This window comes from Aedes aegypti, chromosome 3 (assembly GCF_002204515.2).
Source record: "Aedes aegypti strain LVP_AGWG chromosome 3, AaegL5.0 Primary Assembly, whole genome shotgun sequence".
In the NCBI taxonomy this organism is placed as follows: domain Eukaryota; kingdom Metazoa; phylum Arthropoda; class Insecta; order Diptera; family Culicidae; genus Aedes; species Aedes aegypti.
Genome location: NC_035109.1, coordinates 125,763,222 through 125,789,813, shown reverse-complemented (window position 1 = coordinate 125,789,813; position 26,592 = coordinate 125,763,222). Strand labels below are relative to the sequence as shown.

The window sequence follows — 26,592 nt, the reverse complement described above, 5'->3', positions numbered from 1 at the left end:
AAATTAAAATTGTTATTGTTCTATACATACTTATTTATTATAATTACCTGTAAATATTGATACAGCACAATTCAAGTATTTAAATATCAAATAGCAAACATAGATATGGTCGGTGTTCAGACAGACTGAACCAAGTGTTTTTTTCAATCGAGTAAGAAAAATGTACCCCAAACATGTGAAACATCAAAATATTATAGATATTTACTGTAATAATGGAACTTATCTATTTGATGATACATTTGTATCAAAATAACATGGAAGATTAAAAATTGATGGAGTTCTTTACGTATCCTTAGAGCTCCAAAATTCATCTAGTCTGGTCTGTCTAAACACCGACCATATGATTCTCAAAAACTCATGAGAATGGTATTTTACACTTTGAACTGTTATTTAATTTGGATGTGTTTAAAAGATTTATAAATTTAATTTATTATTGATGTTACGAGCTATGTCTGTTGTTAAACTTAATGCTACACAAGAAATATATTTGAATCAAAGTATTTTCATATATAAATCATATGAAAAAAAATGTTCCAGAAAGTACTCTAGAATTCTTTGGGAGCGTCTCCCGGGATTCTTCCTTAAATCATTCATGAATCCTTCAAATCCTCTCTGGGATTGTTCTGCTAAAAATCTTGAGATTATTTCTGAATTTTCTTCCAGATATCGCTTTGGGATTCATCCAAAAAAAACGTTACCATTCCGGTATTACTTCTGAGATTCTTTCGGATATCCCATTGCGATTATTCTGGACATCTTTTTGGATTTTTTTGCAGAACTCTGTATGTGATTTTGCGTGTATCTCCTTAAGGATTACTTTTGAAATCCAGGACATTAAATTCTTTGAAATTCTTGAAAATTGTTTTCGAAATACTATGGAAGATTTTACCATAAATCCTGATGCAATCCATTTGGATATTTAAAGAGGATTTTATCAAAAAATGTACGACTCTACTAGAAATTCTTCGAGAATTCTTCCGAAAATAACTCTAGATTTTTATCCGGAAATACTTCTGGTATTCTTATGAGAATGCCTCTGGTATTCTTCCAAAAATGACTTGAGATGCTTTCGGAAACCTTTCTGAAATTCTTCAAGAAATTCCACTGAGATTTTTACGCCAATTGTTGGAGTTTTTTTATCGGATATCTTTCTATTCTAAATTTTTCAATAAATTTTGCTGGGATTGTGCTGTAAAACCTGCTAAGATTCATCCAAAAATACGACTGTCATTCTTCCGGATATCATTCAAGAATTCCACCCTAAGTTTTCGTCAGATTCAACCGTAAATCGTTCTGGTATTTTTCAGAAATTCCATTCTGAAAAATTTTCTGAGAATTGTTTTGGGATTATAGAAGGATTTCCAGAAGAATTCCAAGGCGATTCACAGAAACATCACTTCTGTATGAAGGATTATCGTTAATATCTGAAATAATCCCATGAGAATTCTAAATCCAAATTACAGTGATATTCAAAAGAATCCCAGAAGTTATTTCGCCAGAATCCCTGAAAGATTTAAAGGATATTCACAGACATCCAGAAGATTTCATGAATATTTTCCAGAATAATTCCGATGTCCAGATGAACTGCAGAAAGATTCATGGAATAATTTCAAACTGGATTTTCGGAATCATTTGAAAGTAACTTTTAGAAGATCCTCAGAAAAAGAAATCAGTAATCAAAGTAATCGAAAAAATCTCATTATTTCAAGCAATGCTCGTTGGTTCATGTCGAAGGATCAACATGTTCGGCTTAACGAATCTTATTTTAAATATTGAATGACACCACATACAATTAAACTAGTATGTGATCACAATTCTGTATCACCGCAAAAAATATTTAGAATCACAATCCTTCTGAGAGGGATGATGTGGTGGATGCACATTCTAATTAAAATTGTCGTTCAATTATGGCGATAAATTAAAATTGTTATTGTTCCATAAATACTTGTTTATTATAATTACTTGTAAATATTGATACAGCATATAAAAAGACATTGGTCCAGAAATTACTCCTGAATTCTATGGAATTTCCCTCCTGGGATTCTTCCTTAAATCACTTATGAATCCTTCAAAACCTCTCTGGGATTGTTCTGGAAATCTAAAGATTATTTCTGATTTTTCTCTAAGTTCTTCTGGAAATCACAGAATACTTACAGATATCGCTTTTGAACTCATCTAAAAAACATCGTTAGCATTCCGGTACTATATCTGAGATTCTTTCGGATATCCTTTGTGATTCTTCTGGACATCTTATTGGAATATTTGCATAAATCTGTATGTGAGTTTGCGTTTATCTCCTTAAGGATTACTTTTGAAATCTTGGAAATCAAATTCGAATCGAAATTCTCGAAGATTCTTTCGGAAATTCAATGGAAGATTCTCACAAAAATCCTGATGCAATTCTTCTGGATATTTTTAGATGATTTTGCCAAAAAATGTACTACGACTCTACTACAAATTCGTCGAGAATTCCTCCGAAAATAACTCTGGCCTTTTTCCGGAAATACTTTTGGGATTATTATGAGAATACCTCTGGTATTCTTCCGGAAATCACCTGAGATGCTTTCGGAATCCCTTTAGAATACTTTCGAGGATGCTTCCGAAAATCTTTCTGAAATTATTCTAGAAATGCCACTGAGATTTTTACGTCCATATTCTTGAAATTTGTCTGGGCCTCTTCCAAAAATCCTGTAGGAAATCTTCCAGATATCTTTCTAGCATTCTTTCGGGAAGCCTTCTGGGATACTTTCGAAAATCTTTCTGAGGATCCTTCAAATCTTTCTGTTAAGGATTCTTGCAGAAATTCTTCCCGAATTACCTCTAGACTCTGGGAGTTTCCTGATTTTTTCAAGAAAACTGTTATTATTTCGACTATCTCTCTAGGATTCTTTCGGAAATTCTTCTACAATACCCCCAGATTTCTTTCTGTTATCCTGTGGAGGACTTCAAAACATCTTTCAAAGATTCTTCCAGAAATTTTACTGGAATTTTTCAAGAAATTCTGCTGGGATTCTTCCGTAAAACCTGCCGAAATTCATCCGGAAATACGACTGGAATTCTGCTTGAATGATAAGCATTCAAGAATTCCACCGGAAGTTTTTGTGGGATTCAACCGTAAATTGTCCTGGTATTTTGTTTAAATACATTGAGATTCTTAGGGAAAATTCTTCTGGAAATTGCTTTGGAATTAAAGGAGGATTTCCGGAAGAATCCCAGGTCGATTTACAGAAGAACCACAGAGAAATCACTAAAATATTATCAGGGAGATTTCTAAAGGAATTATTTTAAGGATTCTCGTAAATTCCTGAAACAATCTCAGGAGAATTTCGAATGGATTTTGAATGTTTTTTTTACAGTGATATCCAAAAGAATCCCAGAAGTTATTTCGCAAGAACCCCTGAAGATTCAATGAAAAGTCACAGACATCCACACGATTTCATGAATATTTTCCAGAATAATTACGATGTCCAGAAGAGCTCCAGAAAGATTTACGGAATAATTTCAAATGGAATTTCCAGAACCATTTAAAACTCACTTTCAAAAGATGCTCAGAAAAAGAAATCAGTAATCAAAGAATCTCATAGGTATTTTTTTAAAGTCCCAGTGACTGTCCGGTAGTTTTCTTGGAGGATTTCCATTTGAAGTCAAGAGGGATTTCCAGAAAATTCTGCCAAGGATTTAAGAAAATTTTCAAGGAAAATCAATGATAAATCATGAAAAAAATCAAAAACACTTCCTTATGAATTTGCAGAAGAATCACAGAGTTTTTTTTTCTCAATCATGAAGGAATTTTCGGAATAATTCTGGATATACAAAATTATCTCAGGCAGAAACAATAAAATCAATAGCAATAAATCTGTAAGAATATAAGAAGGATTTCTGTAAGAATATAAGGAGGATTTACAAACAATTACAGAGGAATTTTCGGATGATTTCCATAAATAAAGATTTAAAAAAATCCCCGTCATCTGGAAGATTCTTAGCAGGATTTTCGGAAGTATTCCACAGGGATTTCTGGGAGAATTCCATTGGGATTTACAAAAGAATTCCAGAGGAATTTCCGAAAGAATCCCAAGAATTTGCACGGAAGAAAGTGAAGTGAAATAATAGATTTATTTGATTATAGTCTCATGCGTCTTTCCGAGAGTATTCTAGAATAATAGGTATAATCTAAGACATTTTTCGGAAAGAATCTCAAAGGGATTTTGAAAAACTTTCAAAGAGTTTCACGGAAGAAATACTGAAGAATTACGAGGAAAATATCAGAATTTAAATAATAATTTCGATTGGATTTTCTTCTGGAAATCCAATCGAAATTATTATTTAAATTCTGATATTTTCCTCGTAATTCTTCAGTATTTCTTCCGTGAAACTCTTTGAAAGTTTTTCAAAATCCCTTTGAGATTGAGTGAATTTTCAAGATGTCCTCTAGCAACACAACTAATATATACTAATATTTACAACTCAATACTTAATTATAAATTGCGTTAAGGTGATTATAGAACAAAGCCACACCTCAAATTTTCAAAAGCACAAGACTTGAGAACCAAACAGCTCTCACCGTTGAAAATTTATCCCATTAGTCACCACCAGCAAGCAAGCAGATTGATTGGTTTTCAACGTAAACTGTTGTCAGATTCTCCAGTCTTGTGCCCTTGTTTGGCTTCGTTTTATAATCAGTATAAGCTTATAAGCTGAGTGTACGCCATCCAGTTTGGGGGCGGATTGACGGTATCGAAGTGGATTAAAAACAATTATAGGAGAACGTGTGGAAAATACATATGAACTGCGCAGAATACATCAGACCGATTTAGCATTGCTGCGCACTTCTAAAAGCATTTTATTTTTATTAAAATGTTTGATAATAGTAGAACGACAATGATCATCAGTTGATTTTCCGCTACTGCTTTTTTTAAATCACAATTGTTATTTCTTTCCGTGCACGCGCTCGGGAAATGAATCTGGCCATGGTGCAACAACCGCGCTACATTCGATGAATCCTATGCGACAAAAATTGTCGGCGCTATCCGTCAAATTCGCTCACCAAAGCTATTTTGGTGACTTTAACATCACAGCTAATGTCAACAATTCCAGCAGTCGATGACAGAGATGGGGAATTTTTTGTGACCTCACCATGCACTCTTCTATCACATTCGAGGTGATTCGAAAAATGTTGTAGTGTGCGTGTCATCCCGTCAGTCGCCATAATAGACCGAGATAATCGGAGACGTCACTTTCATATCGCTTAGCACTAACACACACCCATCTTCATTTTTGTGTAACAGCTTTCTGCCACCCATTGGACAGGCCTTTTCATGAGACAGGTCCGTGTTTCCATTCGTTTCTATAGGCCTTTTCATGTGACAGATCCGTCTATGCATTTGTTTACATCGGTGGAGGACCGGTGCTAACACGGGCCTGTCATTTTCATAGAAGAACTGTCAAAGTGCTTCCCGATTAGCTGATTTGAGACGTCATGTGAATAGGCTTATCGGTGGAGGACAGGTGCATTCAAGGGACTGTAATTTCTATTCAAGACTTCAAAGACCTTCCGAATCAGTTGATTTGAAACATCTCGTGAAAAGGCCTATTGCTCGATTGGAACAACGTTTGAAAGTTCTTTGATTCCTGTATTCACGCATCTCTATATAAACAAATTCTGTGGATAACCCTACTTTCTGGATAATCTTGAACTTCAAGTAGTATAGTAAAATACCTTAAGATGAATGAAAGATGACAGATTTGACAGATACGCGTATTTTAATATCAATTGTAAGACCAAAGACAAATTGTAAGACCGTCTTCAGTGTCGTGTACTCGGAAAGCAATTCTATTAAAAAACGATGTCAAAAATGAATATGAGAACGAATTTTATAAAAATTGCTGGTGCAGCTGATATAGAAAGGAAAATTAATATAATTCCTAACCAAACACAGTTCAGCCAAGATTTCTTAGGGTTTTTTGTAATAGGAGCCAGGAAGCTGTTAGTTTCGAGAAAAATCCAACACAGTTTGTAAAGAGAACAGAAGACGCCATATTTACAGTCAAACCTCCATGAGTCGATGTTCCATAGCTCGATATTCACTCATGAAACCATACTTGAAACAAAAACAAAAATCATGGTAACTGTGATGCTCCCTTCAATCAGCTTTCCAAAGAATATCTGTTCCATGAGTCGATGATTCCATTAATATCGACTGGAAGTTTGACTGTAGTTAAGATTCTGAAGTATTTACTTATGGAATTTTCATGCTGTATAGCGCCGTTTGGTGGGATAATTTCGAAACAAACGGATTATTACAACATACTTTAGCCTTGAATAGAATAAACCTGATAGATACTCGCTAAGAGGAAAAATATCAACGTCATATGCAGCCCAGATTTTTGCCCTACGGTACCTGAGCCTTCGAAATAAACGAGTTAAGAAAAAAAAAAATAAATATGCAGCCCAGATTCCGCTGTCACGAAACGTCAAATGCAGCCCGTTGTTTTCATGGCTGAAAAAGTGAAAAGTATTCAAAATAAACTATTATGAAAAACCTCAGTCAACGGAGCAATTTTTCCAAAGATGCTGATAAATCCAAACACAAGACTAATGTCTGCTACGTTTGCTGGCATGAAATTTCACTCAAAATCCCATTTATGCTTCGGTGTGATGCAAACGCAATAGTTTATGGCTGAGTTGGTCATGTGAGAGCTTGAACGGCTTGCGCAAGATTGATGTAAACACTATGTGGAATAAGAAAAAACTCAGCAATCGCAGGAAAAGAAGACCGTCTCCGTGAGTCTCGTCTCAGAAATAAACAACTGAAGATATCATTTTTATGATTATGTAATCACGATCCTAGACTTTTGGGTGGTAGCATACTCAGTAGCACCATCTAGTGGAAGAATTCCGAACCAAATGTAGCCCATCACAAGTTTTTACTAGATTTACTGATCCATTTAACTTCATCTTTCGATGTAATCGGGTTCCTCAAATATAAGCAATCATAAATCTGCATGCTCACTAGCGCCACCTATTGGATGAGTTTTAAAACTTGAGGTCCTTCGCATTTAGGGCCTAAATTTTAGGCTTTCATCTAATGAACAACTTTGCAGCAGATGTTATAATTCTTAGTCATGAGGATATCTCAGGACATTTATTTAGGAATCAGGATCCAAAGATATCTGCGTTTTAAAAATTCCATGATCACTAGCACCGTTTTGTGGAAGAATTCCTAATCAAACGGCACATCATATGTTTAGTCCTTGATCTACTAAACAGCTTTGCCGAAGACACCATCTTGCTATAATATCGCTATTGAGATAGCCGCGATCAATATACAGCATGCTCACTAGCGCCATCTGGTGGTAGAATTTCTAGTTGAGTGGCCTATCACATGCTAGACCTTGACCTACTCAAAACTTTTGTCGAAGACGTCAACTTTCTAGGTAATCGGGATCCTAAGATATATGTGTTCGAAAAATGTCATGCTCACTAGCACCATCTGGTGAAAGAATTCAGAATTGATTAGATCATCACATATTAGTCCTTGAACTACTGAACAACTTTGCCGAAAACACCATCTTTCTAAAAAATCAGGATCCTGAGATATTCGTGATTGAAATATTGTGTACTCACTAGCGCCATCTGATAGCAGAATTTCAAGTTAGATGGCCTATAATATGTTAGTGCATGACCTACTAAACAACTTTGTCGAAGACCGCATCTTTCTAGGTAGTCGGGATCCTGAGATATCTGTGTTTGAAAAATTACATGCTCACTAGCGCCAACTGGTGGCAGAATTCCGAAACAAGCGGCCTATCACATGTTAGTCCTTGACCTACTGAACAACTTTGCCGAAGACACCATCGTGCTAAACAATCTAGTCCCTGAGATATTTGTGTTCGAGAAGTTGCATTGCAAAATGTCCCCTTCATCGGTTCCCCCGGGGAACAATCCGATGGCCACTGGAAGTTGAGGATGTTCCCAAAGTTTCATTTGTCCACTGACCAATTGGTACCGTTGAACTGAAGAAATTTGCCGAAGACATCAATACTCTATCTTGCCTAGCTTTAGATTGACAAGCAAAATTGCTCCGCGTGTACTCAGTACACGATGCGACCGCTGGTGTAACTTTTTTTTGAGCGACTGACGGAAGGTTAATTGTAAAAATCGTTTTTTAATTTATTTCTGCAAATCTTGCCATATAATTTTCATAGCAGGATCGCAAGTGCGTTGAAATTATCAACGGAAACGAATGGACATCTTCATGGTGACAATTAACAAAAGGACACATAATTAATATTTAACTTTATTATTCTTATTTATAACATGACATGACTAAAGTTGTAAATCCAATTACATTTTTCGAGAGGGCGGGGCTTACTTTTGCTGTTGACTCGTTGGCATGTAGTCAATGGTATTTTTAGTTTTCATGCGGGAGATAGAATTCAATGTTTGCCTTCAGGTTTTTTTTCTTTTCAAAGCATTCCAATAAAACAAAGCCAGCTTTCACTCGAACAGAAATCTCCGATAAAACAACTTTACTTCAATGAAATATTGTTAGATTCTCTAAACACTAAAAGTTTTTCTTTAATGCTACGCTAGAATTGGAAAGAATAGAAATTATAAAAAATAGTATGAATACCAGTCTAATAGAAAATGTCGTTGCCGCCAGAATGAAATTCGAATGGCTTTTAGTTATTTGAAAATTTCTGAAGCGAATGCTCATCTCCTACATATGGTAATCCACATTGTACCGTCATTGACTATTGAAATACGTTGTTAAGTTATGCTTCCCTCACTCTTCGAGTGGCTCTCATACACTTATAGGGAAAATGTTTCAAGATGTGCTTTTTATCCGTGCGGTTTCCTTATTATTACAACTACTTTCATTTGAAAAGTTTGTTTAGTCCATTTTTGTTCAATTCTGGTTCCTAACTGCACATCTTTCGTTTCCCTCAGGATCGCCTTCGGGAAACAGCTCTTTGGGGAGAACGAACATAGTTTAGCATCTCTCTACTTTCGACTAAGCCACATGAAGGTTTTCAACAGCAGGTAAGCCAACCCAACGCAATACATAATCTTTTCGCGCTGCTGCCGCTGCATGTTGTCCAACTCGATGGACAACAATCTTCGGTTCATTTTGGCCACCTGGCGGCGCAGATTGGTCATCTCTTCGGCCGGTGTTAGATTTTCGACACTTCCTCCGAACGTTGGTGTCTCCTCTCGGAAGCTGTAATCGAAAACGGAATTTTAGTTGAGTATTGTCTTATGCTAGGGCTGATAGTAAAAAATGATAGCTTTGGGGACTAGATTTTAGAAAATAACAATAAAAAGGATAATTTATACCTTTTTTAATTATTTGCGGCAGAAATTTCTGATGGGATATGTTCATGTCAAAGGATTTACGCGTAAAAACCACAAAAAAAGGGCGCTTTTAATTCAGTTTCCATAGAAATATTGTCGTAAAGCTTGCACTATAGTGGACCCCCTGGAGTATTGAATCTTTTTTTGTAAAATCTGTTGTCAGAAAAGCACATGAGCTTTACTCTCGGTCAACTGACAACTTCCAGAATTAGCTATATGGGCCTTTCCCAAGGATCATGTCTAAGTCCCTTGCTTTATATTTTTTATATTAAATTATTATTATTATGGCTTTATTAAGGAGATTTTCATCCCTAGGCTGGTTCATCTCCGTTTATATTAAAGATATTGACTACTATTTGGAAGAACCATGCACGCTTAGACAACTTGCAGATGATGTTGTGGTCTCTATGAAGGGCCTACGAGCAGAAATCCTGCAAAGACCATTGAAAAATTCCCTTGATAATCTATCCACTTGGGCTAGAAATTTAGGGATCGAGTTTGCGCCGCAAAAACTCAACAGGTTGTATTTTCAAGGAAGCGGAATTTCCATGTTATAGCCCACCACGTGAACGCTCAACTAATGACAGTTCATCTGTTGAATACGATCTGACTATGAAACAAGCTATTCATGGAATTCCAGATCAACTTCGATGTAAAACTATACCAAGTATTTTCAACGCAAAGTTCCAGAATATCGATTTCTACAGGAGTTGTTTAACTGACGGGTCACGTATCAATGGATCCACTGGCTTCGGTGTCTTTAATGAAAACTCTTTCGCCTTCCGAAAATTTCAGGATCTTTGCACGGTTTATGTTGCTGAGCTGGCAGCAATCAACTTCGCTTTGGGGATGATCTCAAACATGCCCGCAGACCACTTCTTCATCTTCTCGGATAGTCTCAGTTCAATCGAGGCACTCCGATCGATGAAACCTGTAAAGCATGCATCTTACTTTCTTACAAAAATAAGAGAGCAGATGCACTGGTCGAAAGATCATATAAGATTACCTTTGTATGGGTCCCCTCACATTGCTTAATTTATGGCAATGAGAAGGCGGACTCTCTCGCAAAGGTGGGCGCTGTTAAAGGTGAGATTTATGACAGACGAATTTCACACGATGATTTTTTTCATTTGGTACGTCATAATTCTCTTCACGGTTGCCAAAGCGATTGGCTGAATGGCCAACTGGGACGGTGGTTACATTCCATAATTCCTTGCGAGCCTGGTGGAAAGGTTTGGACGTAAATCGAGATTTCATTCGCATGATTTCAAGACTTACTTATGTCCAACCATTACTCGCTAGATGCACATCTGCGCAGGATTAACCTCGCGCTGAGCAAAATTTGTAATAGGTGTGGTTCCGGTTATGATGACATCGATCACGTAGTTTGGCAGTGCCCGGATATGGACGGCTCGAGGGCGCAACTTTTGGATACCTTTGCGGCCCGAGGTAGACAACCCTACATTACAAAAAGATAAAGATCCCATTTGATTCATGTGCCAACCTACATGGATTTTTGCAATGGGGGTTTGCACATGGAGAGTATGTGCGAAATCAATACACTATCGCCAAAGTTTCTTTTCATTGAAAGCATGATTAACTCAAATGTAATCAATGGACCTAACACATACATTTCATGTTTCACTTTTATCGAATGCATTTAAGATACACATTATTTCTCCATAGATCAGAGATATTCTGAAAAAAATCACAACTAACTTCCAAATTTTTAAAAAGTTGGAAGTTGTTAGTGATTCCGATGAAATAATATATTAATCGTTGTGGTACTGGGAAAGATAGCTGTATAGCCGATACAATCAGGTAGACAATCGTAATCAGGTGATGATTGTCTACCTGGTTGTATCGTTTCATGTAGCATTCTATTGCATCTAAGGACTCTCCAGGTAGTCACAACTCCAGAGAGAAACTGCGAAAAACTTTCCCTAGCTGCCATTTTTGTTTACACAACAAGCTTTGGAACGGTATAAAGCTTGCACATACGTTAAATGTGACTCAAATGATATATAAGAACCACACTAATATAAGGTATTCGCTAATGATATACTGCTTATATGATACAAATGGAAATAATGAAATAGCTAAATCGAACCAGGTATGTGCAACTGCACCTGTATTCCAGGGAGCTGATTTTTTGAGTGTATGTTCTAGTTAGAGATATGTTGGGCATCCGCGATCTTATTTATATGATCGCAATTTACGATTTTCTTCGCTTGTCTTGTATAAAAGTTTAATTCTCTTGTGTTCTCTTTCCCAGTTTTTTGTGTTGGATTAAGCCATCCGGCAGTCGAATACCGACAAGAAATCGCTACCAACGCCATGAAACGAAAATCAAGATGCCACGTTGGGTGTCCTACGTTAGGCAGAACCACGAAAGGCGGAAACACATAAGGCGGAATTTCATACATACATGCACGATTTTAAAAATCTTTCTAAATTTGAAAAACAGGGAAACTGATTCTGGGAAAGTAATCTGGAATTGAAACAACTTTTAATTTAAAAAGTCGAAACAATCACTTTAGCAATTTTAGGACTTTTAGTACATTTTTACGTGTCTCAAGGATCAAATTATGTGTCTCTAGTAGATTTGGGTCTGCTGAATATGCCATTTTCATAAATGCTCCAGCTCGTCACAATTTTTAGCTACAGGTCGTCAAAGTTGTATAAAACATTGGTTTTATTGATGTTTACCTAAAATTTGAAGTATATTTTATCAAACTTTTTTGTGATCTTATCTACCAAGCATGCAAAAGAGGACTTAAACTTTCGTTTTAGATATATTTTGGTTGAAATTTCACGATTAAATATAGATTAAACCGATCTTTTTCAACATGCTTGCAGTCATCATACAAAATTCTTCGTTTCTCTTATATGGCAAAATACAATACTTTTCTAAACCATCAAAAAATAACATTTCCGCTTCAAAAGCATTATAAACTTTGATGATAAGTATTGTTTTACACGTAAAGTTTGAATTCTGTGGCAAATTAAGCAAATAAATTGCCTTACAAGCTGGCAAACTTGCATGCAAGTTGGCTGAAATAGTCATTTTTGGCATTTTCAACAACCAATATCTCAAAAACTAGACGTGCTATGATATTTCTGTAAACGGCAATAGATTCAGCCACTTTTAATTGAATACATAGAGGTATTTTGATGCTGGAGACAAAAACGTGTTCCACAGTGTTTTTAGAGACTTGGTCTCTGTTTTAATGCAAGTTCAATCCAATGGACGCAGTGGCTTAACCTTCCCAACAAAAAAAAAATGCAAGTCTCTAAAAAGTCTTCATTTTTAATTATATTTATTTAAAGTTCAGTCTTTATTTTTTAACTTAAGGTGGTGTCTAAAGTATCTTGTTTCCTTATATTTCTGCTTGCACTGAACTCTGATGCTAAGTTTTGCAGGCTCTGAGAAATTTTCAGAAACAGTTACTAGACTATTCAACTAATTCTTTAAGAATTTAATCTCAGATTTATCTAGGAAAAGCTAGTGGTTTCTCCAGAGACTTCATTATGAATACTTTTAGGGACTCCTACATTGACCTCTCCAGAAATTCTTTTAGAGACTCCTCTACCAATTTTCCCAGATATTCTTGCTGCGATTTTTCAAAAAATAGGTATCTTGAGAATTTTTTCCCAAATTTACTTCAGGAAATTCTCGTGCACTTCAACGTTACTATGTCCAGTAATTTGTTCAGTGATTACTTTGATTTTTTTTCAGACACTATCCTGGGACTTCCTTTAGATATTTTCCCACCAATCTTTCAACCGAATTTTCCAGTTACTCTAGGAGATCTTTCTGCAGTTCTTCTAAACATTTCTAAAAAATCCCATGGAAACTACTAAAATTTATTTAAGATTCCATACTAGTTAACATTGCAGCATTTTTTTTTTTTCAAGAAAATCTTCCTGCACATTTTTAAGGGATTCCGTCCGATGTTTTACAAGGAGCTCCTTCAGAAAATGATGAAGGATATTACCCAGAGCTTCGATTTATTTATTTTTTCAATCATCCTGACAATTTATCTGGAAACTCTTCTGAAATTTCCTCAATCTCTCAAATAAAGAAATCAATCCATCTATCCTAATTGTAATTGTAATTGCTCAATCCACACCCTGGCGGACAATTATCCGCCCATCTAGACACGGGCTGGGTGAGGACCTACCAAGCCTCCCCCGTTAACATGTCCTATACCGTTTAGCACACCGGGATCTTCCACAAGCAGACGCCGGAATTAAAGCGGTCCCACAAGCTTCAGATACATTAAATAGATATAGTCCCTCTGGCACTAAACCGAATAGCAGCCTTCATATCATCACTAGCACTGCCTATCCCGCACGCCAAACAAAATGCCGGAAGTAGCGTGCCGTGTAGAACATCCGATGTTCTACACAGCACATCACCTCCGACACCATGCTCAACGTACAGCAAAGACATCGCTAATAAAAAGCGGAATGCGTCATTCGATTCAGTGCCAGAGGGACTATAAATGTAACGAAGAGGAAATGAAAAGATAGTAGAGATGGTTTGGTTGTTGGATTGCTGAAACGAGAAGAAATAAAGTCATTACGTTAAAACGTGGTTTTTATAGTTAAATAAATGTATCGATAGTTTCTCATCTGTTTCTTTTCCGTGTCGTAGTTGCGTCGATTCTATCCACCTCGAGTTTTGTCGTCTCCGCTCGAGCAATGAGGACCGCGATGCAATGAAAATATAAAAATATGACCATTAGTGTTTATCTATTATTTAATGTGGTTCTCATTTGCTTTTAAATACCTAAGTAACATGTGAACTCTGCCTCTATCAGAAAATTCTAATGAATTATATTTTATTCTCCTGCACTTTCCCTAACACAAAGTATTCCTATTTAGTAAGACATTTACAAGTGCAAAAGCGCAAATAAAAGTGTGGGACCTCATCGAATCATGTTGATGCCCTCAGAGCACTCATTCTTCGATTTGCGAAAAACACCGACCCGACTCGACGCAATCGCGCACCTCTACCAACGCCTCCGCACATGTAAAAACTTCTGCGATAAACATGTGGTGTGAAAGAAATGCGCAATATTATTTTAATTTCAATCCTAACTGCATGACCCGTAGGCTCTATGCGTATGATTGTTCATTATTTTAGCTAAATATACCAGTTATTCCTGTACATCAGAAGAAAAGAAAAACGATTAAGAATATCTTGCAGCGTAAAGTTTAAGTGATCAAATATTAATCCTTTCTTCGAACCTAATTTCATTATACATTGGGTTATGCTATGCTTCGCGTGTGATACGAACAATTAGATTTATCAATATAATGCATTAGCATCCAAACAAATATCATAGAAAATTTTCTTATTGTCCGACAAACATTTCAAAACAATTACGAACTGCAAAAATTCAACGGTAACTTTACTCAACAAAGCTTTCATTCGATCACCCTTAAAATACACAGTCATCAGTAGACCATGCACTATAATTTCCTCCTAATATAACGCAGAGCTAAAAATCCTAACGCAATCTGAACAAGAAAACATTTTCAAATACTTCCCATAATTTGTACACGGCAAAACAGATTCACTTTCTACGTAATGTAACCTAGTATGAACAGCTGCCCAACTCTCCAGACCTGCGCCCTCCAAGATCCAAGGTGCTGCTGCCTTACGTTCAAAACTTCTTTCCTCAAAGTCTGTCTATCAATTCCGAACTCTATTGCATACTACCATACCAATCAGACCCTATTCCTGACAAGACACAGAGTCATAACCCCAATGTGATGGATTTACCCAGTAAATCCACAACCTTGTCCTAACCCCTCTTACGTTTCGCTATCCTCGAAAGTCACCCATATTGATGCTTTGCAAAAAATATCAGTATTCAATCCACAAATCCCAAATTACACCACATTACGTTGGTCCGTTTGGCGTCGCCGGTGGATACCTGTTCTGACATTCGTTTCTTTTAAACTCCATTTCAACCATGTCCCTCCACTTTATCAATACGAATGTTGACGAATCACGATAATCTGAAGATCGTGACCAGAACGGAGGTAGGATAAATCACTAGGGACCAACTACCACCAAAGAAATCAATCCATCTATCCTAACCTGAAAAAAAAAAATCTTCGGAGTAATATCTGAATCTATGGGCAAATACCTGAAATAATTTCGGATGTAATTCCTTGAGAATATCATTGAAAAATGCATACGTTTTTGTCGTAATCAGGGCTGTTAAGTATCATGACCTGCCTGCGATACTGACGAAACCAGTCTTCAAAATAAATCAAGTTTACTATTCCGTCATAAGCCGTAGCGACGGAAAAATGAAAGAGAATTTGAAAAACATCTCTGTCATTGTCTCACCGTCCGATGACAGTGAGGGAAGCATCTGTATAAAAGTCACACGATGCTCTCTATTTAATGACGCTTTCCAGCCCTGGTCGTAATATCACGAGAAAACAAATAAAAAAGAAATATTCTCAGAAAAATCTCTGGTCTCATTTGAGGAATCAAACTTTTATCTCCTGTTTCCTGTTAGGTTTAGTTTTTTTTTACTCCTGTTTCTGATGTGGTCTATACTTTGTCATTTTTTTTTCAAAGAGAAGGTCTCAAGTTCCTATTTTCAAGACAGAATCAGAATACTAAATTTAAATGTTATACAGATAGTACACGATTATACAAGTGTTTGATTTACCGGGGACACGATTATCCGTGATTCTATTACATTCACAAAAATTAATTAATCATCCGGGCATTCAAAAATTTTTGGATTATTTGTGTTTACTTAGAAGAAATATATATACACCCGATTCTGTTTTTGCACGGATTTTTTTTACACGGCCGTGCAAAAAAAGTTTCCATACATTTTTTTCCACCAAAACCTTATTTTTGCATGAAACGTCGAGAAATGTGGTTACTTTTTTTGCACGGTTTTTGAAATTTTGAACTGAAAACTTTTTTTGCACGGTACGCATCCCCCGTGCAAAAACAGAATCGGGTGTATACAGCTATTCAATGAAAAATCGATCAAGTGGGTCACCGAATTCCGTGAAAATATGCTATTATGTTCCTTATTCGAAATAAGGATACACGTGTTTTTGGATTTTTTGATTAGGGTGACCACTTCCGAAATAGTGTAACCTGAAAAATCGCGATTTTGCTAATTTTTTATTTTTTTAAAAATCATAACTTTTGAACCGCTTGACCGATTTTCAATTTTCTTGGAAATTACAAATTACAGAGATTACAAATTACTTTTGTATTTTTAACACGAATCAATGAGAAGTGATTAGACATATATTAACCCGTATAGGCCTGAGTGAAATAAAAATTACTAAAACTCTCACTACTCAGCGAATACTTAACGAATTTTAATTATTTTTTGTCAGTATACTAGTACACATATCTAGTTTCTAAAAGTGGTCAAAGGATCTCGGGAATGTTCATGTGGCCGGAGTTATTGCGGTGGATCACTGGGTCAGGTCGGGTGACAAAGGTTCTGTGCCCCTGGAGGTAGGCAAAATTCAAGTCACAGATAATTTCCACAATCGGCTATATGAAGGAGTTTTAAGAAAAACGTATCAGCGTAAACCTTCTGATAATCGATTAAATTGAATAATTATGTCAACTGCATTTGATTGATCCTACAAATGACCATTTTCGGGACCCCGGGATGACTCTAATGTGCACATTTTGTATTTTAACATCTGTATTAAACTTATGGGAACGCAGTGAACTATTATGTTCGATCTATACTTTTAGATTTGAAACGGTTTAGTACCGTAAGGACGCCATTCACCGCTCATTTAACAGCATTCCAACATGTTAAATTCTGTCAAAAATCGATCGTTTGATATCGCTAGACGCAAGATAAACCATTTGTTTTTGTAGGAAAAAAGTTGAAATGTAAAAAATGTATAATGGCACCGAATGACATGTAGGCCAATGATACAGAATTAGGGCGCCATTCACCGCTCATCCTAAGTATGAGGCGCTATACACAGCACTAGTTGGAATCAATTTACTTTAATCAGCTGATTGTTATCTTTGTACTATAGTACGACAACATATTTAACATTAGCAGCTGAGAAGCATTTTTTGATCTGCCATAGTAAAATCATTGTTGAACTCATATTTATTGCCTTAAACAGCCTAAAATTATTTTTTAGGAAAAAACGTATAAGATAAAATGATATAAATTTCATTCTGATACAACCCTTTTTGGTATACCAATACATGCTTATAACTTTTATAGCGAAAATTTGTTCAGATTTTTTCAAAATAACTCAATGAGCGGTGAATGGAGTATGAGCGGTGAATGGCGTCCTTACGGTACCTAACAAATCTAGAGCCGGTTCTTCAGGGTATTAAGTCCGAGTGGCCGCATCTGGTACACTTTAAACGGTGCAAAACTAGGGGAACTGGGGGTAAAATGAACACCCTAAGCAATTTTCGTGTTTTCTTGCTTATGAAGCTATCCGATTCTTTTTCAATTGCTCAGAATTGAAGAAGGATGTTTATGCAGTGTAACAAGTTGAAATAATGTGAAATAGAATTTTATCAACATTACTATAATTTTGAAAATTTCTTTCCACAGTGTCAATGTTTCAAACATGTGGGTAAAATGAACATTTAACAGGGGTAATATGAATATATACTGGGGGTAAAGTGAACACCATTCAAATTGAACGGATTGTGGCATGATTCTCAGCATCTGGTACATGATCAATGCATATCTTATAGACATTCCGGAATCGATGGAACGTTTAGCCGCGACCATTTGGATGGCTGTCCATGTCTGTCTTTGCATTTTCAACCGGTAAACTCTCGGCATCTGAAATAAAATCCGGTAGTATTCACCCTGCCATGGTGTTCATATTACCCCCATCTCGAGTGGTTCATTTTACCACCAAAGAATCAACATATTCAAATCATTTGTTCTAAGAATTTAGAAGATAAAAATACTTTTAATTTCCGCCTTCTTCTTCTTGACATTAACGTCCTCACTGGGACAGAGCCTGCTTCTCAGCTTAGTGTTCTTATGAGCACTTCCACAGTTATTAACTGAGAGCTTTCTTTGCCTAAGTAGCCATTTTCTCATTCGTATATCGTGTGGCAGGTACGATGAAACTCTATGCCCAGGGAAATCAAGGAAATTTATATTACGAAAAGATCCTAGACCGACCGGGAATCGAACCCAGACACCTTCAGCATGGCTTTGCTTTGTAGCCGCGGACTCTAATCACTCGGCTAAGGAAGGACCCCAAATAATTTTCGTCTAGTTATCATAAATACTTTAAAGATATGGTGTGCTACGCTGTTCAATAGATTTTTGATGATTTTAGTATTTATGCTTTCACTCAGGTCTATACGGGTTAAATAACTTAGCTTTTTGCAAGTTATATGATTACATTAAAAGGGGGCCCAGATAGCCGTAGCGGTAAACGCGCAGCTATTCAGCAAGACCAAGCTGAGGGTCGTGGGTTCGAATCCCACCGGTCAAGGATCTTTTCGGGTTGGAAATTTTCTCGACTTCCCAGGGCATAGAGTATCTTCGTACCTGCCACACGATATACACATGCAAAAATGGTCAATTGGCATAGAAAGCTCTCAGTTAATAACTGTGGAAGTGCTCATAAGAACACTAAGCTGAGAAGCAGGCTTTGTCCCAGTTGGGACGTAACGCCAGAAAGAAGAAGAATGATTACATTTAAGGAAACAGCGGTAAACGTATTAGCGACATTTTGATAGACAATGACCTCCAACGAACAAGAGAAGATGTGCTTAAACTCAAATTATTATTGTATAAAATATATGGTGTTCATTTGCCGAATCATCATTTTTTCGAGGAAAGAAAATTCGGGGACATTGTCCATTCGGGGTAATGGTATTCGGGGAAGTGTTATAGGACCGTCACAAACATAAGTCTTTTTTTTACCCATTAAGGGGACACGGGAGACCGTGTTATTTTCCCTATCTTTCGTCTCACTCTAACAATAATCATCAAAACTTTGTGGAAGCAAATCTCGAGTTTTAGTGAACCGATGAAGCTGAAAATTTATCGGGTTGTGCACTACATACACAGAATCATAGTGATACATTTTCGCATCGATATATGGAGTGGTTCTTGGGATTTGCTTCTTTAAACGGATAGGATGATTATGATGACGTCCCGTGCGGCCTTAAGCTTTCTTAAATATCCAAACGGCCCATGGATACCATTTGAGGTTTCTTCACTGCACGCTGGCCAAAAAAGAATTACTAGCATTATCTGTTTTCGCACAAGTAAACAGTAATCAATAAACTTTAAGGATGAAGCATACTGATGCACTTGCAAGTTCGATTCAGTTCACATAGCTCTTACAAACGATATAAAAATCAAAAACAATTCTGTTGAATAAAATTTAAGCTTCGATATTATTCCACCTAAGCTATTTCACTTCAAGAAGCATTTGAAAAAAATCTGGAAGCTTGAAATATTATTTAATTAAAATTATGGAATTATTTTGTAAAACCTGAAAATATCAGGGAACTTAATTCCGGTAGAAAAGTAGACACCCTAAAAAAGTCAACCTCTTATGCCAATCGTTCCAAACCTCGGCCCATGGGACCACCCTTATTTGATAGCAAATTTTATAAAAAAAACTCATGATTTTGCCTACATTCTTTAATTTATATCTTCGACACAATCAGACATGGAGAACAATGCCCTTCGGTTGGACCACTTCTAGTACTGCATTTGGTCCCTTGATACTGATAAAAGGTACCTAAGTTTGACAGATCGCAGTACACTGTTCACGGCATTCTAGATTTTGCTCTACTACCTTATGTGTCATAAAATTTTAGGCAATTGCAAGGGACATGGAGGTCTTTTTTCTTCTTTGGTTGGACTATTTCTTGTATCATAAACATATTCCAAGAAAAAAAAACATGAGCTTCCATGCGTAGTAACAGCTCAGTTTCCCTCAATCAGGCTATAGCTCTCTTAAAAGTAAGACAAACGCCATATTCTGACATGAGACCCAATTTATCAATGTTGGTAGCTCTGATTGTTTTTTCTATGTTATTTGATAGTTTGAAACTCAGCCCGATTAGTGAAAGTCTTTCACTAAGTGGACTACAGGTTTAGTACAACGAACGAAAGTTTTTTTTTGTGTGGTTTTCAGTTGGAGCTACCTGACAGCTTTACTTGAAAAGGCTGAACCCTCGGTCTGGCTTTTGATAAGTTTCCCCTCTACCAGGACCAATACTCAGACGGACTAAGCTATGGTGCCCACATGAACACTGTTTTTTATTCGTATTGTGACGTGGTAGTTTTTGAAAAATACCCATATTCCCTTGCTTCTGAGAAAAGGAAGCATTATGAAAATCAGCAGTTCCATCAGACTTTGTTTTAAATAGTAGTGTAGTAGTGTCATTACTGTCTAGTCGAAATGATTTTGAAATTTTTTTCAATCATGCTATTAATTATTCATTTTTAGTCATGCTTATTATTATTACTTCTGTCTTTTAACGTAAGATACTTTTTCAGCTGTGTCTGTGCAAAACCAACTGATATTCTTTGATTCGAAATCGTGAGATGAATTAGCAACAATCATGAACAACGCGTACAAATTTCAATGACGACCTACTTCGCCTTAATGTCATAAAAACACTAAGCTGAGAAGCAGGCTCTGTCCCAGTGAGGACGTTATTGCCAAGAAGAAGAAGAAAAAGATTCACTTGGGTTTATTCTACGACTGGCGTGAGGTGACAATTGTCGGTCTCGTATAGCGAGGTGACAATTCTCGACTCGAGTGAAGTGACTCGCCGTGTAAATCAAATGGAGAGTCACTTCACTCGAGTCGAGAATTGTCACCTCGCTATACGAGACCGACAATTGTCACCTCACGCCAGTCGTAGAATAAACCCAACTTTTCGGTGGCAAATGCAATGCTTCACAACGCCTACTTTCTACTTGTAAATTTTGCGGAAATTAGCTATTATTAGATTTTTTATACCACTGTTACAAAAGAGGTATTCCTTGTTATGGCAATGTAAAAACCATATTAAAATGACAACGATGTGTATAGCTAGCTAATTGTAAGAGTGGCTACAAATCATTCTTATTAGCAAAATGCAGACTGATGGTCGTCATTATTATTAATGTCCACTTCGAATAGATTAATTATTTGGAATGGGCATCAATGTTATCAACAACGCAGAATGTCCGTTGGATTACATCCGAGAGATTAGTGCGTCTACGCCATATAAGTTATGACGCGGCTTTAAGAAAAAATACCAAAATGTTCCTATTTCCGCTCACGATAAACAGATTTCGTGACGAACTAACTAAAAGACGCATTATTTCGAATTTTGTTATTTAACCTGATATATTTTATAGTTAAACCATAGCTACTACTGCAATAAAGGAGGCTGTATACTAAAATCGACATTTCTTACAAATTTTGTTTAATTTTTCGCGTGAGCGGTTATTGGAACACACAAAAATACCTAGTGATCCAATAACCGCTCACGAGGTCTTGTGTTTTTAATATAAAGAATTATTTTATCAAATGAAAATAATGTCAGACGACTTCATTTGAAAGTTGTTAGTATTGCTGGAATATACCCGTGCGAAAAACTTTGGATTTTGACGCGAAAAATCAATATTTACACTAGTGAGCGGAAATAGGGGCATGAGCGGATACTGGTACACTGATGGTACCATCACTACAGGTTACGCCTTTGGTTTGGTTTGGATTATGCCCTCCCATCGCGGCAAGGTCGCATAAAAGAAGGGCTATTTGAAAATCTTATCAAGAATTATAACAAAATCTTATCCCAGATATGGTGAGAATACTGCGTTGGATAATTTGTATTCCTAGTGTTGTGAGGGAGAAGGTTCGAAATTCCGATCCGATTTTGAGTTGGTAAGCTAAATAGAATTTTATCGGCTTCACAAAAGTTGAGGGAATCTATTTCCTACCTACATTATTTGGTGAACTCTTCTAGGAGGTCGGGTCGTATCACTTTAACGGATCTGATTACGTGTATTTTCCCGTCTAAAGTTATACGTTGGGTAAGTTGGTATCAATTTTGAATCCATGTAAATCGGAGTTCAATCGTTACATCGATCTGATGGTACTAATCTTATTGAGAACCTAGAACATACCATGCAAGCACCATATTCTGAACGGTTAAGAAAATCCAATTTGAATAACTTAAATTATTAACGATTTCAACAGCTGGAATATTGGTTTGTCTTGCCGTTGCATTTATCTAATATTTAAATAAACATAAAGATTAAAATAAAACGTCAATCAATTATCAATTATTTAAAAAATCATATGTTAGTATGACGCATGCATGTTCCTAATTATGGACGCCATATACACCAATGGTCCTAATTATGAACACACATTGTTCCTTATTATGGACAGCAAACGAACTAAACGTATAATATTTGTTGAAAAAACACCTTAACCATGTATTTTAGTTTTGAAATGTTACAATGAATCATGTTTCGAACTGACAGTTTACTATTTTGGATGTAAAAACAATGAATGTTCAAGATAAGGAACGGACCGTTCAGAATATGGTGCTGTCTATAATATGGTACTGGCACGGTATTTTTTTAATTTGTCTTCCATTCAGTTCATCTTCTCTTATCTCTTCGTGCCGGTCACTCGATCCATGTGTTGGTCATAGACCAACCGGCCACTGTAGAGACCACAGCTTTCGTCGGCCACAGTTGAACTGTAGCAGGGACGTGACACCTAGGATTTCTTCGGAATTTCACCCACAATTTATTTTTAAATCCTGTTCTGAAATTTGAAGAACATTGTAAGGGTTTAAACAAGAGTCTTGCCTAAAATGTTGTCAGGTTTTTAAATCCTCAGGATTTTATCTAAATTCTTTACAGAATTGTGTAAAACGTATGTATGGTTCGATGAGAATTGATATAAATAGTCTTGATATGTTTTCAAATAGGTGGAACTGTCAACAGGCCAGATAAGATAAGGCCGCACAGAATTAACGCGCGGGATGTGACCCGCATGTCTGACGTAGGGCAGCCCTGCTATAAAGTGACTGGCTTCAAGAAAGTGACCAAGTCACAACAAAATAACTCGCTACCAGCCCTTTCTATGTGGATAGACTTCGCCACTTACCTCCTTCCGACGACTAGCTCGGAACTGTGTTTGGAAAATGTTGCCCTCTTCTGAAGCTCTCCTCCCGTGGCTCCTCGGTTTCCCTGGCTGAAACGCTGCCGATTTCCTACGTTCATGCTGCTGTTGATATCCTCGATCGAATCCAGCGAGCGTGGCTCGTAGTCGTCATAGTGTTGGTCGTTCATCTCTTTGCCTTCACCCGCTTCCCGCGGAAGATCCGTCGCCGAGGGGAAGTGATGTTCCGCTAGCGAAATTACCCTCGGGGGCGTCGAAACGCGCACAAAGCCCGGATCTTTCGGCAGAATCGAGTTCTCCAGCATTATCTCGCGGGGTGCCGATTTGGTGCCTGACGTAAGAACTGGCTCGATTAGACACAAGCACAAAGATTTGTTTTTGGATTTCGAATCGATGGATGTTTAATAAAGGAGAGGTAGACAAAGGGGAGTTTTGTTAGCAACCAACCAAGCGACAAGGACATTGTTAACAACATTAATGCCTTCTAGGGTGTCTCAAAGTTTTTTTTATCAGATTTTTTATATGTTTTTGTAGATTCTTTCAAAATATCCGGAAATAAATAATTTACTGCATGTTTTCACGTAAATATTGTATACTGAAATTTTGAATATTCGAACATTATGGTTTTGATAGTGAGGACTGTTCATTTTATAAAGTGGACGCCTCGTTTACGCTTTTTTATTTATTATTAAAATTGTAATCGGTTTTCTGTACTTCGTTCAACTGGTATTTTACAATGTTTGAGACCTGTTACCAGCTCTGTCAACCTACATACGTAATTGGAGGTTTGAGGTGAGTAAAATTTTGGGACACCCTAATACCTACATTATGGAATCAGTATTATGATATAATGGTTATCACCCCTTCCTCCTCTACTCACCCAGATGCTGATCCTGTCCGAGGACCACAATCCTGTCCGGGACATTCATTTCGATCTTGTCGTGATAGTTCCAGGAATTGATTTCCCCATTGCCATTGGACAGAAGCTCATGCTCGTCAAAGTAATCCCCGGTGGCACGAATCCGCTTCGGAACGCGCATCTGTTCGCTGATGTCGTGCGTGAAAACTGCATTCTGGAACAGCGAATCGTCCTCGTAGTTGGAATATCCTCCCGGACTTGCTGAGCGAGCCATTTTCGTTTTTTCCCACTTTTCGTCTCTCCTTTGTGCGTACCAAAATAGACACTTTCCCGGAGACACTATTTATACCAAACTACTCTCAACTTCTTGCGGGACGAATACCTCGTATTTTCGCGAACAGAACCGTTGTAAGAGGGCAACTTTTCGGGCTATCAGATAGGCGAAACGGATTAAATAATTTTTGCCTATCCTTTTTCGTTCCGCGAATTCCACACAAAAAGTGGAGTTCTTTTGGCGTTTTTTTCACTGATGAAATTTTTTGACATCCATCAGGATGACAATTTAGCCGAGCTTTACACCTTCTTATCGTTTATTCGGCACATCAGTATGTTTAGGTGTGGATCAATGGCCGAATGAAAAAATCATCGTCAAGTCCGTGGTTTAATAATGATAATAAGGATTCCTTATTAAGGAACACTGGATTGATCTTTGAACTTGTTATATTTCGCGTCATATGTACAACAGTAATCTTAACTCTTTCAAATATTGTTTGTTTTATCCTTATATACTATTGAGCTCTCGCCGAGCGATGTCACGAACACATGCGCAAAATTGCTGGTGGAAAATACTGCCGAATACTGATTTTGCTGGGAACAGCTGATCTTAGTTTATATTTTCAACCAGCACTCTTTAAATAGTGTTGATGACATGTAACGTGTATGTCCACGAGCGCAGCAACCACTATGTCCCACTCGAATCTTGTAGAACTCTTTTTTTTTCTTTGTGGCTTTTCGCCCCAGGCGAGTTCACCACTATAGGCAAATTTAATGCGCCACCATCATAGAGGTCACTAGGGAAGAAGGAGAGAAATGTCATTGAAAATGTTTGTTTACATCCAAAATTCAATTTGTCTACCCAAAATTTAGCTCATAATCATTTAATTATTAAACTATTTTCCATTGGCATAATCATTTTGATCCTTTATTCTTGCGATACGCGTGATTTCACAACAAATTTAACCACAAACAAAGAATCCGAAAGTTTATAACCTATGTAGCCAAACACCAATTTTCCAATTTTATCCCACTAATCGTACATGAGCACTGACCGCCCGGATAAAAAATACAATACAAAAACAATATAACGTATTGAAACAGTACCATTTAATATATTGGAAATACAATACAGTATATTGTAAAATGACAATACAATTACAGTACAATATATTGTTTTGAACAGTTCACTGTATGGTATATGAGATTTTTGCAATATAATGTATGGGTGGTTAAGTATCGTAACAATACAAATAAAGATATTTTCTCATACAAACATTTTGAAAATACAATACGATATATTGTTCATGTATTGTTTTGATAAGCAATTCGTGTATTGTTGTACAATACAAAAACAATAGACCATTTCCGTGAAATTTTTTTGATGGCTCATATGCTTTCTATTAATTTACTGAACAAACTTTCCCAAGGAACCCATGTGTTTTGAAGACTCTAACTATTGAAAAACAATGAAAAACTGGCGGCACGACAGTACACCCCACGGTTCCCTACAATTTATTTCTCTCCGATTCTTATCGGACCCCTTTTTCTCCTATGATTTTTGTCTCCACGTTGTGGTGAATATTTGATCAACTGTTTCTAATCAATCATGACAGTTCCCTTTATTTATGTTTTCATCCGCCACTTCCACCGTGGCTGAAATCATCAAAACCATCCCGGAAACCCTCTTGGTGCTGCTGCTGGTCGGCAATGTTTTTAACTGCGGTTCCACCACCGGTATTTTAATATGTAGAAGAGATCCAGTACGAAGAAATCTTTCACGACAACGGCGGGTTTGCCACCGGCCCAGTTTGCCACCGGGAGCAGAATCTTTTTCGAAGACTATAGCAGAGCACGGCAGAGGCTTCCGGCGGGAAGATGAAGGGGATATATGTGGTGGTCGTGGAGGATTTTCCGGGGAGATTTATTAGAG

The 26,592-nt window shown here is 36.9% G+C and overlaps 1 protein-coding gene across 2 annotated transcripts; it reads right to left on the bottom strand.

The window, feature by feature from the left end:
• Nucleotides 1-8,447: 8,447 nt before the first annotated feature.
• Nucleotides 8,448-24,932, bottom strand: LOC5575775 (transport and Golgi organization protein 11). Of its 2 annotated transcripts, none has more exons than XM_001662149.2 (3): nt 24,408-24,932; nt 23,513-23,870; nt 8,448-9,221 (listed from the first exon to the last, which is right to left on the bottom strand). In XM_001662149.2, exons 1-3 carry the CDS (start codon nt 24,658-24,660, stop codon nt 9,005-9,007), a joined length of 828 nt encoding a protein of 275 aa, XP_001662199.1. In that variant the 5' UTR covers nt 24,661-24,932; the 3' UTR covers nt 8,448-9,004. The 2 variants fall into 2 exon arrangements, with proteins under 2 accessions (XP_001662199.1, XP_001662198.1); XM_001662148.2 differs by having other exon boundaries at nt 23,513-23,858.
• Nucleotides 24,933-26,592: the final 1,660 nt, after the last annotated feature.